The following is a 16,059-nucleotide window of genomic DNA, read 5'->3' on the forward strand; positions in this document are numbered from 1 at the left end:
ATATGACACGTTATTCTTCATGTATGTGTTGTAATTGCATATTAAATGATTACCATGTTGTTGTGTTATTAGAAACCTGTGCAGAGGCTCGGGGGCTTACTTCATTAAGGAGATGACCTATCGCATACAAAACTCCCTCTGTGTACTTGACGAGCCTCATGGAAGTGTCCTACAGTCCATCAGCGATCCCATACCTTTCTCTATCAATGTGGAGTTTATCCAGAGTTTGTGTTTACTTAGCAGTTCCATGGGGGGGATTTAAGTAAGTGACCTTGGCGGGGGTTACTTTGCACACATGGTCAGATACTGCGGCCTGTTAGGCCTATTAGCTAGTGGCCATCCCAGACACAAATCCTAGCCCCCTTGCTTGTATTTATAAAATGCCAGGCCTTCTCTCCCCTCCTTTTCCATCCATGGTTTCAGAAAATGACATATGAGGTTCTATGTGCAAACAGCCCTAGGCATCCTCCTGACTCACACCCCTGAGATACACGGCGGCTTCAAATGTGCCCTTTCTCCCTCCCTCCACCCCCAAGGTGAGCTAGGATGCAAATCGTGAATAGGGCCAAATAGCATTAAATCAGGGGGCACCCACAAAACAAAATAATCTGCATTTATATCTGCTGTTCCGTCTGTGCTGCGGAGTAAGGTTACACATGCCACTTCTATTTCTGTGCTCTTGGATAAACACCGATTAGTCTACCGCACTGGACGGGGTTAATAGGAGCTTGTTCGGTGGGTAAGCACGACACCTCAAGGTTTGGCCTCGCCGATCGATAGGAAACATTACCGTATATTATGCACAATAACATTACTGTACACGGGCATGTATGTCGGTAGCAGCTGGCGACTTTTAATTGAGTGCCAATGGACATGTCAGCCACGGCGGGGAGGTCTTTCCATGCAAGGAATGCTCTGGACATAGTCCTTTTGTTTGTTTATTTATGTATGCGTTCTGGGAGGTGGGGCGCGCCATGCTGATAGAAACAAACAGGCCACAGTAATGCAGCCTCTTCCAGCAGGGGGCGGGTAATATGACTGCCTCTTTTTGAGGCTGCAGTTCCACTTTTAGGCTACATCTGGTTCCTTGTAAGTAGCCCTTTAAAGTGCCACTTTGCCCATTTTCAACCAGCTTTGTATCATTACAAAATCGGTATTAGATATGCAAATCAACCATGTTTAACTTGGAACTTCGCATTGAGTTATCTGACATTATATGGGATAGGAGTCTGTCTGTGGTACAACTCTGCTCAGTTAATAGTAGACACCAGCTGATCCATTTTAAAGTCACCCATCGTCTTCACTATTCTAAGCAAAAGTTGCACAAGATCTACCCCTCTGTCTCTCCACTGTAGGTGTCAGGTGTCAGAGGGCACTCTGTCTCATGCCTTCTGGTTCTGCCCTTCACTGGCGGGATTCTGGGCCAAAATATTTGACTGGTACTCTAAGGCCTGCGAAATAACCCTTCAGCCAGAGGCAGAACTCGCCATCTTCGGCTGCTCGGAGACCTCTCTGAACTTCACTACAGCTGTGCAACAATCTCTGACACTGGGGACAACTGTTGCCAAAAAACTCATTCTAAAGGAATGGAACTCCTCCTCTTCACCTCCTTTCCAGCTGTGATTGACAGACATGATCTCTGTTATGGATGGAGAGACTCAGGTTCCTGAGAACCAACTGACTTAGAACATTTCGAACTATCTGGGACCCGTTTTTAGCCTACCTTGATGAGGTTTGAGGGTTTCCCATATACCCCTTGTGTGAGATCCCAAGTACATCGCTTACAAGCACATGGGCACCTTAGGTGGCTGGTAGCACCACTTTGTTATTTTGATTGTTTGTATGTTTTTCTTTCTTTTCTTTTTGTGTGTCTGAGCCTATTTGTCTGTTTTGTTTTGTTTGTGTTTTATAATTATTATTTTTTAAATGGAAAAAAAAAGTTTAACTTCCCTTCATCTTGCCTGGACCGAGAGCTCCCCGTTCATTCACAGAACTTCCTGGTCCAAATTATGTGATTTGGACCAGTTTTGGCATGGTGTCACTATTACTGTCACTATCACTATTACTATTACTATTACTATTACTATTACTATTACTATCGCTATTTCTTTTTTTTTTTCATTATTTTATTTTTCAATTTTTCAACTTTTAAAACATGAACATGAAAAACAATACAATAAACAAACTCAAACACAGAGAAAGGAAAAAACAACACACAAAAAAAAAAAAAAAAAAAAACATACCAACATTGCAACATGGTGCTACCAGCTACCTAAGAAGCCTATGCGCTTACAAAAAGAATTTGACTGGGAAAGTTACTCATCGTTCTAACCTCGTCCAAGTAGGCCAGAAACGGGTCCCATATGGTTGAGAACTTCCCGAGTGAGTTGGTCCTCAAGAACCTGAGTCTTTCCATACATACAACCGAAACCATGTCCGCCAGCCACAATTGAAAAGAAGGCGGGGAGGGGGACTTCCAATCTTTCAGAATGAGTCTTTTGGCGACAGTCATCCCCTGCGTCAGAGACTGCTGCACAGCCGTGGGGAGGAGCAGAGAGGATTCCGAGCAGCCGAAGATGGCGAGTTCTGCCTCCAGCTGGAGGGTTATTTTATAGGCCTTAGAGTACCAGTCAAATATCTTGGCCCAGAATCCAGATAGTGAAGGGCAAAACCAAAAAGCATGTGAGAGTGTACCCTCTAACAGCTGACATCTATCACATAATGGAGAGACAGAAGGGTAGATCTTGTGCAACCTTTACTATCGCTATCTTTATTGCTCTCTCTACCTTCATTCACAGAGCTTCCTGAAACAAATGACATCATTGTGACATAATTTAGTCCAGGAAGTTGTACAAGTTCTTTTGTAATGATACAAAGCGGGTTGAATAATGGCAAAGTTAAATGTCTTGCTCAGAGACACTTCTGCAGGCAGGTTTTGTGCCAAGACAGAGTCCAGGACTTCCTCTTCCTCCACTCCCTGTGCTGCCCTGCTGTGTGTTTAACAGAGAGCGACACTAAACAGCACATCTTCACATGGCCCACAGAAAATCATCAAGTTGAAGATGGAACAAATGGAACAATCTGATTTCTTTGATTTCCATTATTTTTTACAAGTCAATATCCTGGTGATTAGGAAAGTGGAATGTTTGCTAATCTATTGGTTCAATTGATGAAGGTCAAAAGACAAAGTGGCCTGCTCTGCGTTAATTTCGGCCAGCTTTGTGTTGGTAGAGGGCTTTAAGGCCAATTTATAATTCTCTGATATATCTAATATCGCTCAACCAAAATTATATTTGTATACAGTGACTAAGAACGTCCATTTGCTGGGTAAGAAAATTGACATAAAGTAAGGTGTTTTTGGTGCCTCTGAAAAATATATGTTTTGTTCCAAATTAAAAAAAAATCTGGTCATTGAGCTGACTAAGCTCAATGAAGCTTTATTGTTTTTTATTTTATTTGAAACATGTAAAATACATTAATCAAAATATCCTTTTGAGCTCAGATTTCAGCTTTTTTTGGGGTTCTTGAATTAAACATACACAAAATGTATCTTAACCCTGAAAAAGCTCTGCACAGATGGGACACATAATTGGAAGGAAATGGGAAGTTGATGCTGATAATATCGCCGCATTGGAAACAAGCAGCTTAACTTTTTTGCACAATATTTTTTTCTCGCTATATTTCTAAAACAATCAGTCAATAATGCTGATGTTGGAACAGTGTTGGGCAAGTTACTCAGGAAATGTAATAAGTTACTTATTACATTTCTCCTTTAAAAAGTAATACAATTACTTTACTTATTACATGGTATCAAAAGTAATTAGTTACGTTACTCGTTACATTATTATACGTTCATTAACCCCACGCCCCACCCCCCATGCCCCCTTCTGAAAAAGTGACACCCTGTTTAGCCAGCTCCTTTTCGAACTGAATCCACTTTGTTGGAACAATAACCTTACAGGAGGAGTCAACAATCAGCCAAACTGCATACTTTTGATTTATTTTCCTACCTTGGACAAAAAACGTATTGTGTACTGGCAACGCAGTAGTTTCACATACCTATCTCTTTGTTTTAGTGCTGTGCTAGCGTTGGAGAGAGTAATGCAGTAACTTTTAATTTACTTGGATTAGTAACGGTAATATAATTACTGTTTTGGAAATTGTAATCCCTTACGTTACTAGTTACTGGGGAAAGTAATACAAATTACAGTAACGCATTACTTTACTTTACTGCCCAACACTGACGGGGAAGGACCATGCTGAAGGCCTATTGTATGAAAGCTCATTGACCTGTCATGAAAAAGAGCCCACAGGATCTTGTAGTGCTGAAGCAGAAACCTGCTCTCCACATATAGAATGTACATTAGAAAAGTATCAGCTGTGGAATGTATAGCCCAAACATACAGTAAGAGGCCATTAGGAACAAAGGACTGCAACATCCACCAGCAAACTGTATATTCTGGGTTTTGTTTCATGGCTCTATGGTTGCAAATTAACAAACACATCAGACTCAATGCATCCCCATCTCCATCTCTGCAGCATATGAAAAGACTGGTAAAGCATTCTACGACTTTAAAAAGCCCAAATCAGAAAAGTCTCCTCTGGCTTGGCTCTGATTCTGGAAACTGCAGTGGATTTGAACACCATGGTGTTCAAACAGGCAGTTTCACACACACATTTATAGACCCATGACAAGAACGGTCCAGTTTCTGACATCTGGAAAACACCAACTTTAACAATTTTAGTGGACAATATGCTCCCTTACAAAGTCTTAAATTAACTGCAAGCTAAATAAACAAAGATGGACAGATGTTCACTTATGGAAACTGTAGGGTACCAATTAATTGAACCCTAAGGTATAGTATGGCAAAGTCCCAGCAAATTATTATTTGACACCAAAACGTCAAAACCAGTTTATATTGACTACATGCAGAGCAGTGAATGATGACTAACAAAATATGATTTGGCAAGGTGATTATTAGGGAATTTGAGAGGGAACTTGAATGGCTTATCTTGGTTGTTTTCACTCAGCCCTCAAATAATGTGTGACGCCCGACCACTGTGCCGTACTTGTTTGGGAAACCACTGCAGCTATCTGGATGTTTGGGAGGAGTAGAGAGAGAGTCTGCTGACAAAGACATTATGTTGCCAATCTACAAATGTATCCATGATCAGGTACCGCATGCTCTCTGCGACATGGTAAAACATCTGGGGGCTTCAGGCACAACCACCAGAGGTGCTGTGGCAGGGAACTGCAAAGTCCCGCTCCGAAGAACCTCCCTAACAGCCCTCTCTGTAGAGGGGGTTAAAATGTGGAACTCACTGCTCACAAACATTAAACAGGATCGTAGCTGAGAGCATGTTTTAAAGTAAAATCTAAAGCAGTTCTTGAAGATTAACTACCAATGTTCACATGAATAACTGTGCCCGTGGGTGTGTGGGTGATGACCTATGTCTTTGTGTATGATTGATTGTTTTATGACTGACCGATTGTTTGATTGACCTATTTTTATGATTTTGTGATATATTGTTTATTGTATATTTTACTGTATTTTACTCTACTTTTCTTTTAACAGGTGCTTCTAAGGCCATGTTCACATTACAGGCAAATCCGATTTGCTGCTAAAGTCATTAATCATCATTATCTTGATTGGTTTCCCAAATCTGATTTGGGAGTGTGTCCGCACTGCCACAAATCTGATTTGGGCAAGTGTTCAAGTCGGATCTGTGTGTCCAGATACAATGAGCCAACATACAGGCCCCTATTCTCCCACAGGCCTTCGGCGCTAAAACGGGCCTGAAACGCAAAAAAACGTGCCTTGCGCCTGCCTCGGGAAGATATCAACATGGCTTTAGGCTGCCAAATGCGCTTTAGGCGGAATGGGCGTGGCGCACTCCCTGAATGGGCGAGAATCGGCGTTTCGGCGTTAAATACCGGCCTAATGATATCTTCCCACCTGGCGTAAATTTAGCGCTTTGCGCTTTTGAAAACCAGGCCTATTCAGTAGGGCTGTGGCGATTCACTTATCTCCCGATTCGATACTATCACGATTCTTGGGTGCCGATTCGATTTATATTGCGATTCTTAAGTATTGCGATTCTTAAGTATTGCGATTCTACGATTATTGCGATTCGATATTACGATTTATTGCGATTTTTGTTTATTTTTTTCTTTTATTTTTTCAGTTTGTTTGCTTTTTTACACTAGATTAGAACATGGGAAAAGTTGAATCATACACTAGAGACTGTATATTATATATCATGAGTACAGCTGGGCGATATAGTTAAAAACAGGGGCGGACTGGGATCATAATTCAGGCCGGGCATTAGATACCAAGCAGGCCAGGCCGATATGGGCCGACACGCGTGAAATTTGGGCCGTTTGAAGCCCAATTTGGGCCGTTTGAAGCCAGATTTGGGCCGTTTGAAGTCCAATTTTACAATGAGATGCACCCACTTTAACCCTGAAGTGTAATTATTACTTCAGACTAACTAATAAAGTAATAAAACCACTAGTAAACCAGTAGGCGGCGCCTGGCCTGCTGTTCAGTGAGTGGCCTGACTGCAAGCACACAATTTTTTATTTTTATTTTTTGCGATTATCGATTCTGGAATAAAAGATCGATTCAAAAAATCGTGACATTAAAAATCGCGATACTTAGGTGAATCGATTTTTTCCCCCACCACTGCTATTCAGTGCGCCAGTTGCGCGGAGCGCTCCTCTGCCTCTCCTCTGTCACCCTTCTCTGTGTCACTCCCTCTCTCTCCTCAGTCTGACAGGCACAATACGACTCTCTCTCTCTGACTCCCTCGCTCAGACAGACACAACACACGTCCCATACGGCATGGTGGCTCAGTGGTTAACACTGTTGCCTCACAGCAAGAAGGTCCCGGGTTCGAAACCCGGTCCGTCCCAGGTCCTTTCTGTGTGGAGTTTGCATGTTCTCCCCGTGTCCGTGTGGGTTTTCTCCGGGTGCTCCGGTTTCCTCCCACCATCAAGAAAGACATGTATGTTAGGGTTAATACTCCTGTCAGTGCCCCTGACCAAGGTACTGGCAAAAGAACTGGAGTTGGTCCCCGGGCGCTGCACTGCGGCTGCCCACTGCTCCTAGTTCTAGGAAGGTTCCTAGTAGAGGATGGGTCAAATGCAGAGGATGAATTTCCCCAAGGGGATAAATAAAGGATAACTTAACTAACTTAACTTAACATAGGAAAAGTAAGTTGTAAGTTCACTGCCTGGCATGTGAAATGTCCCAGCATGCATTGGGCTACTCCATTTCGCTACTAAATAGCAACCAAATGAGCCGAAATAGATATAAAGGTAGATCTAAATAATGTGTAATGGTAACAGAACCTGCAATTGTAGAACATTTCAATATTGGACCAAATAAAACATCGAAATGAAAACACCACCCTATGTGAAACATATATGTCATCCTGGGCCTATATATATCCCTCGTCGATTTAACGTGATTTAGATAAGTGACAGCGTCACGCGCTTCTACTGTCATGTGCTATACTGTGATGTCTGCTCCAATAACTTGGCCCTACTTCACATTTAGTTTTACAATAAAAACACATTTCTGCAATGACTTTACATAATGTAGGCTATGTGCATCATCCTACCTGCAGCAGGGGAGAGAAAACGATATCTTTCTGGACAAACTTTCACCAATCTAATTAATCTCATCATATAGGGATAGGCTATATTTTTCTAGCTCATGCGTTTAGAACATTCTTTTCACTTTGATCTTGCTATAGTGTAGCGTATTTACATGCTTGCAGTATTTAAACTGCAGTTAGATTGGTTTGAGAAGCATAATAATATGGAATAATAGCCTATATATGGAGACAGACAGACGGGATGAAGGGAGGGGGGGGGGGAGCAGAGCGTTTGGCTTGTCTGGTTTTACTGGATTTCTCCGTGGAATTGGAGCTTAAAAGGCAAGCGTGTGACTCTTTACTGCACTTCTCCAATGAGCAGATGGTGCATAACTTTACACTTAAAAGGCGTGGTTATAATGCTTGAGGCCGCGTGTAGCGCCGACACCAAGATATCGAGTGCGCTGGTCCACACCCACTAATCTGGGCTGCGCCAGGCCCTAAACGCAGTTTCTACGCCGATGCAACGATAGGGCCCACAATGTTTCTGGCAGTGTTTCATGTCTGCTCTCTGCTCTTCAAGTCCCCGCACCCTGCAAAAGACACTCTCAAATCTGATTTGGGTGATCAGCACGTCCACACTGAAGTCACATCATTCGAAAGCAGATTGGAAACTACCTCCATATGTGGTTTGGGACAAGTGACACAAATCAGATTTGGAGCGTCCAGACTTATAAAACCAATCTGGATAGAATCATAGGTCACTAAAGTTCACAAATAGGTTTTGGCCTCCTAGTCTGAACATGGCCTTATAACATCTAGGGATGGGCATTGCAAATTAGCTCAGGCTATAGATGACATCAGATGTTTTTGACAAATGTTATATGTTGTGTATGTGTGCCTAATCAAATAAATTATAAATGAAATGAAAAGATAGCATAAGGTGGCCTTGAGTCTTGTGGTGTTGCATTATCTGTTTCTGTTTCACACAGTGTCCTCAACAAGGCAACATGTCTGCATGTACAGTATTCCTGTTGTGTCCTGTGGAGTCGCTTTTGGAAAAACATAACATTAGCAAAGGGATAGGAAACCTGTCAATGGCAGACACACATGTCCATAATTATCTTAAACCACACAGATGGAGAAATACATTCTATAATTTTTAATAATCTTTGACTATGTTCCCAGACAAGATCTTGCTGAAAGTACATTTAAATACAATCTGTCTTTATTATACACCCATGTGTTGTGGAGGCGCTTTCGGCACAGATGTTTTGCAGTAATATGGAGGGGGGGGGGGGGGGGGGGTTCCTCATTGTGTTTATTGAACATTTTAGCCTTTTCACCTGTAGAGGATAACCCTTGCACATTTATGCATCATAAGTGCTTGGATCTCTGCTATATTGGTCTTTTTTTATACATGCGTACACTCACGCGCGCGCACACACACACGCACACACACACACACACACACACACGCTGACACACACCATAGGCACCTGTTTCCCCCACTAGAGTCTTCATCTTGCAAAAGACATTTGCACCTTCTTTATCTCACTGAACTTGGATCTTTACCATTTCAGACAGTTTAAAGTCAGTTGCATCAAGATTCAAGATTCTAGATTTTTATTGTCACTCCTTAGTACAAGTATCACGTGTGAAATTCTTGTGCTGTGAACTCCGTTTACAACATAGTACAAATATAACAGGGCATATGAGTGCAAAAACAACAAGAGACACAACAAGCAATAAGGCAGTATCATCATGTGTATATCTGAGTGAGTGTATTACACGACCAGACATTTTTATCAGTAATTTAACAGGCCAAAATAAATAAAACACCAGATGTGATATGAGGAATGTGTTTATCTTTTATATTTAGGGGTAATTGCTTTGTCAAGGTCAAGGACACCTCCAGACTACAGCGCATCATCCGCAATGCAGCAAAGGTGGTCGGATGCAGCCTGCCATCCCTTCAGGACCTGCACACCGCCAGGATGCTGAAGCGGTCTCGGAAAATCATGGCTGACCCTTCCCACCCAGGTCATAAACTCTTTGAGGCTCTCCACCTTGGCAACAGACTGATGTCTGGCGGTACCAGAACCTCTCGTCACAAGGACAGTCTATCCAACTGCCCTCCGCCTCTTCAACGAGACCCGAAAGCCCCCACAAATAAGGACTTATTATTATTTATCACCCCCGTGCCCCCTGAGCACAGCTGGCTGGATTATGGGCCAGGGTCCCCCCACTGACATTTTTCAACCCCCCCCCCCCCCCCCCTGATTACTTACTGTGTCTTTTAAAGTGAATCTTGGAAAGAGAGACTTTAGTTACAGGTCCCATATGATAGAAATTTAAGTTTTCCATTAATTTATACATTAATGATCAATCACTCAGCAGATTTAAATCTCATCTGAATTGGGGGAGCTGGTCGGCAAAATGAGTGAAGTGAGTTGTGCGCCTCCCATCTGGAGGACAAGTGTAAATGCTATGGCCAAGGACCAACTTTACACCTCGGGAACGGGTCGCTACACTACCTCCGCCTGTGGGAAGCGCAGCCCCTGCGCTTCAGCGTACTCGGCAACCAACCAACCGCAGTGGCGCCCTTCTGCTCCCTCACGCATCCAGGGGCCCTGTGTCTCTGATGACCTCGCGGCCACCCCATCACACTTCTGACACCATTAATTTAACGGCACAAGTGAGGCTGGTATTGAACCCGGGTCTGTCATTCCAAAGCGCAACACGTTAACCATCAGACCAAAGAGACAATCCCATTGGCCAAGGAGGACCAACGTGCGCACTTTACACCTCGAGACTGGGTTGCTGCAATTTGTGATTTTCTGTTTACACATTCTCTCGTAATATTGTCTAAACTAGCACAATAGGCTATGATGAGCTTTCCTCCATCTTGTCCATTCTGCTTTTTGCTGCATGCCCTCCACCTAAGCTTTTGACGTCATCGGAATCATGTGGTTGCAAACAGACTCCAGTGACAGTTCTGCCTGTGAGGACTTCAAATCAAAATGCAGTGTAACTATTCACCTCAAATTTGAACTAAATTAAAACTTAGTTAAATTACATTCATTTGCACAACACCATGAAGAAGTGAGCTTTTATTCTGAGCCACAGTAGGCATATATAATATATTTGAAAACATTATGCAAAATGAATCACATTAATCACATGGGACACAAGCATTTTAAATGTAATCATTCTGTGGAGGTAAAAAAAAAAAAATCGTCATCAAGCTATAGCAGATCCTGCCCTGTACTCAGTTAACACCCATTTGGCCCCCGAGATCAAACATGGGTGTCTGTAGGACCCTGCGGACCTCACATCCCCCGGCTTCACCTGTTCGCATGCACATTTCCTCCCTTCTTTTACCTGGGCTTGCCTTCCATCGCCCGTGATAACGAGCCTAAACCTCACGCCTGGAACAATGCTACCGTACACGGGCTACAGCAGCAGCTTGCTGCTCCTCTCTCTGGCGGCTATCGCGGGAGCCTCGCTGGCCGAGATGGTGTTCCGCTGCCCGGGCTGCACCGCGGAGCGCCAGGCGCAGTGCCCAAAGCAACTGGCCGACACTTGCGCGGAGATAGTGCGGGAGCCGGGCTGCGGGTGCTGTCCCGTGTGCGCACGGCAAGAGGGCGAGCTGTGCGGCGTGTACACTCCGAGGTGCTCCAGCGGTCTGCGGTGCTACCCAAAGCCCGACTCGGATCTTCCCCTGGAGCAACTGGTGCAGGGCCAGGGGCTCTGCGGGCGCAAAGTGGACGCCGACTTGCCCACCACATGGAGCCTGGAGCACCGGGAACACACCAGCGGTCAGTGCGTTTACTGGAAACCTGGTTTTCTTCTATCAATTTTTAATGACACTGTCTAGACTGCAGGCAGAGGAAGAGTATACAGTATATCTGAATGCATTGTCATGGAAGGCAGAGCCCAAACGCAGAAGCACTATACTGTAGTAATAATCCTATAATATTCCTACAGGCCATAGGGATTTGTAGTGTGTCTGTGGTGCACAATAGTGAGTGTGTTAACCTATCCTTACTTGTTTTTTCTACCATATTGATAAACGATAATATAGGCTATATTTACCGTTTTGCTGTGATGTTTGCAGCCTAGTTTTTTTTACATCCCTCTTTATTACAAGATTCCTTCTCAGTAGGCTACCTAACCAAACACATTTTAATTACTGTAGCTACAGCAGTGGTTCTCAAACTGGGTTCCGGGGACCCCCAGGGGTCCTTGAGGGGGTTCCGGGTCCCCAGCAAAAAGGGGGATACTTTATTTTCACTGTAATTCCATCCATAAGGAACACAATATGACTACTTTGTTCATGGGTTTCATACACTTTCTCTAACAAAACATCTAAAAGCAAAACTCTTATCAGATGGGGGACCCTGGACAAAATCTTCTCAACTGGGGGTTCGTGCCCGTGGGCTAATCTGTGTCAGTTTATGGGTCCTTGACGTGAAAAGGTTTGAGAACCACTGATCTAGAGCTTCTGACTTAAAATGTCTATTGCCAAGGCTATCTCTATTCTATAGCACTATAATAGCCTAATCATGCATTGGGATGTAATATTGCTCATGCCCTATATAACTGAGGTGTGCAGCCTCTGTCATACTATGCAGTCATTTAACTGGGATTTATGTTTGCTCACATGTTACTGTCTGTTGAATATGGTATGTATGGGAATAGAGACATGAAAGAAACAATAACTCTTCATCAGCTGATATCCGCAACAATCTCCCTTTAAAACTGTAATAGATTGCAGCCTGAGAGCCAACGGCCTGCAAATCTCCCAAAAGTTGTCGTTGTAGGGAAAGACAAAAACAATTGCAGCATTAGTGTTGACATTTCCTCAAGGGGAAGAGTGGAGACAGAGAGAGAAAGAGAGCAAGAGGAATGCTGCATTGATTGGCAGAGTGGACTTTAGGCTTTGACCAGAAGTGACTGTAAACTGGTGCTGTCTACTGACTGCTGAGTTGTCTACCTGGAAAATGAGCAATTTAGAACGGTTTGGAATGTGTGGGCAAAAAAAAAGAAAGAGAGAAAAATCTTAATGAGTGTGAAGCTCTTTTCAGAACCAGAGCGGGTTGGGATAGTGCCGTTTGTGTTGAAACAAGGACAGGTCATAGGCTTACTGAAGAAGAGTAAATAAATAGCACTATTAATTGGCAGCTTGAGTCAGTGATTTCTACTGATTTCCAGCACCACGCTTTGTCCGAGTTTACCTCCTCACGCGTGTTTATTTTGGCAGAACGTAGAGAACCTACCGGAGTGACGCTGCGATCGAGCCGCCAGCCTTCATAACAGCTTCATTTCACATTTATGTAATGTGAAATAACAAACTTTATAGATGAAGTGCTGTTGAGACAATAACAGACAAGTCATACAACTCCCGGGCATGAATTGAGGCAGGGTTGCGTAAGAGCAAAACAAACAAGAACAAAACACATAAGACACATTATATAAAAGCAGTAGCCTAGAGGCTGCAGGGAGCTAATTATTTACAGCAGGTGCTAACTCTTTTTTTCTAAATAATTGCCTATAAAAAATAATCATAATAATACAATAGACTAGGGTGAATTAGGATATTATGCTGTTACACAAGGAGGGCCACTTTTTCTATTGGGAGGTAAATCCCCAACCCAACATTATATGCAATGCATGTGCTTCAATGAGCTGAAGACCTATGCCTATTACTATATAACACAGTCCAGTTTGATACATGCAGCTATGCACACAATTTTAGATGCCAAATGAACCAGTTTTGCTACACAACAACCAGCCATACTGATGGCACACTACTGACAGGACTGTACAGTGGACTGTGCAGCCTTATTGCAAGGGAGGAGCAAACTAAATCGAGCTCTGACTTGACTCATTGCCAATGGTCTAAAAAGTAAAGTAACTGAGGAAACCCACTTGTACTGTAGATGGTCCTTCTCACATGGTCACACTGTTATGATTGACCCACTCATTGCTGATAAGGCAAGGCACGTTTATGTGTATAGCACATTTCAAACAGGCAATTCAAAGTGCTTTACATAAAACTAAGCTCGCCCGCCCTGCAGCTCGCCAAGCTGGCCCTGCTGCTTGCATACGCAGCTCGGCTGCTGCGTGGCCTCACACGTTTACATCCACGTTACATCCAGGACACAAAATTGAAACAAACAATTAAACATTACCAAATTTATAGATATAGATAGATAGATAGATAGATAGTGTTACAAGGTCACAGTGCAGAATTATTCATAATTGTCATTTACATACATGTTGTAAGCAAAGGTTCTCAGTAATTTACATACATGTTGTAAGCAAAGGTTCTCAGTCATTTACATACATGCTGTAAGCAAAGGTTATCTAATAACTAGAGGGCACTCAGTAGAGTGCATACTGTACCTCCGGCACGCCTTTACAAAGTTTTGCGGTGTTACTGTATGTGAATCTGTTTGGAGCTTAGGTGCCTTTTTGTGATTGGCTAGCCTCATTACCACGCCCCCTTATGGCCAGTGGTGCATGGAAAGTCAATCAGGTCTTCCTTGGCCTATGACCCACCTTTCTGCAATGTTTTGTGGTGTTACGTGAATCCATGTGGAAGTTTGGAAGTTAAAAAAATTTCAGACCAAGGTCGATTTTTCAGAAATTCGCTTCCGACGTGTACACATCTGTGGCTGTGATTGACAGTTGGGTCAAAATTCGCATCGCAATTTCGTGCTGTATATTCGCATCGCTCTTGGTGTGTAACAGCCTTTAGCCTGCAAAAAGAAGCTAGATTCTATAGAAGTCAATGGCAAAATGACCCAACTTCTTACTTAACTTATTACCTCAGTAAACACTTTCCTAACGAGTTCATGTCTCAAGCGCTATTCTCAAGTCTTCTTCATTATGGTCCAATTTATAGAGTAAAATAGACAAAGCAGATGATGTTTTGGGTCTATGTTATGTTTTACGTGATTGACATGTCCCCTGTCCAGTGATCGCACAACTCGCCCATCACGGACCAATAGCAGGCGGCGATGCAGCTCATCTTGTCCACATCTGGTCACTTCTGGCTCCAAGAAAACCAAGATGGCGACGGTCACTCACAATGCGAAACTCAAGCCTTCAAATCAGGAATCCAATGGGTGACGTCATGGCTACATCCATATTTTTATGCAGGTTAACTCATTGAGTGCCAATGACGACAGTCGTCGTCAATTCGATTAGTGACGTAGAGTGCCAATGACGACGATTGTCGTCAATTGCGTTTTTTGACGGTGGGACGTGGATCAAAGCCTATTACATCTCCTATAAAAATATGGGAGCTATTGAAGGTGTATAACCTATTTTACAGACCCATTAGGTGGCGACAGTGCTCTCCAGATTAGAGAAAGGTCCGGAAAACAGCAGGAAAAAGCCCCGTGATGAAAGCGAAACCGCTCATGCTGCAGCCAGAGCCATATAGATGGCTCTGGCTGCAGCTGACGTTGGCTGCGAACAGCAGTCAATTCGCGCCCACAACTGAGCCTCTCTGCCTCTGTCTGTCTGTCTGCATAGTTTCTCCACACGATTAGCCGCCAGAAAGGCAGCACCCGACGCCGAAGGGCCAAACCTTTCCCTGCAGTCCGGTTTGGCATTTCCTTGTCGCGCTGGGAGCCGGCGCACAAAAACGGAGCGCTCCGAAAATAGACTGGGTGCGTGAGGCTGTGTGTTAGTGTGGGGAGGAGTTTGCAGCTGAGGGGGGGGGGGAGGGGGGTGTGGCACGCAGGGCACCACACAACTACACCACGTCACTACATCAGAAAATATTAGCTTCAGACTCAGTGAATGTGCTTGAAATGCTTCTTTTCACAAAAGGCGAAATATCTCAGCTTCTAATTTGAAACGTGTCTTTTTGCTCAAAACAACCTATCTTCTCCGGCTCATAACTAAATAGGGATGGGTACCGAGACCCGGTACCAAACTGGCCCCGGGGCCGGATTTCGGGATACCGGAGGATCAATAAGCTTTCACGTTAACGGTTCTCTTATCGGTACTGTCTGGAGTGGAGAAATTAAGAAAATAGATTTACTATAGGCTATATAATTGCTAAATAAACGTTACGTTATCTTGCACATTTTATCTCACCAACTCCGTAAGACAGGCCTATGATGTGTTTTTTGCGATTTCCGAACAAGAAAAGGGATAATCTTTTCCGCGTTGTTCTCCGAGACACAGCTGCTGCACTGCCAGACAAGACGAGAGGAGTAGGACTGAGAGGAGAGGGGAGGGGCTGGGGGCGTGCCTGAGAGCACCCACATGCACAGCACAGGGAACAGGGAACCGGCGGAGGAGCAGGCAGATAGACTAGACATGCAACTGAGCAGAGCACACGTTAAGAATGGCTGAAAGAACGAAGCGATCAGATTCTAAAGTGTGGTTGTACTTCACTCGAGTCGATGGTGACAATTCACGTTGTCACAAGTG

The 16,059-nt window shown here is 43.7% G+C and overlaps 1 protein-coding gene across 1 annotated transcript in view; it reads left to right on the forward strand.

Annotated features, from left to right (window-relative positions):
- The first annotated feature begins 11,011 nt into the window (after positions 1 to 11,011).
- The window catches only part of igfbp2a (insulin-like growth factor binding protein 2a), a 45,461-nt gene continuing 40,413 nt past the window's right edge, over positions 11,012 to 16,059 (forward strand). Inside the window, exon 1 of the mRNA XM_083632833.1 lies at positions 11,012 to 11,423. Within this exon, the coding sequence (XP_083488959.1) occupies positions 11,042 to 11,423 (382 nt within the window). The 5' untranslated portion in view covers positions 11,012 to 11,041. The remainder of the gene's footprint in view (positions 11,424 to 16,059) is intronic.

Source organism: Poromitra crassiceps, assembly GCF_964638095.1.
Source record: "Poromitra crassiceps genome assembly, chromosome: 3".
NCBI lineage: Eukaryota > Metazoa > Chordata > Actinopteri > Beryciformes > Melamphaidae > Poromitra > Poromitra crassiceps.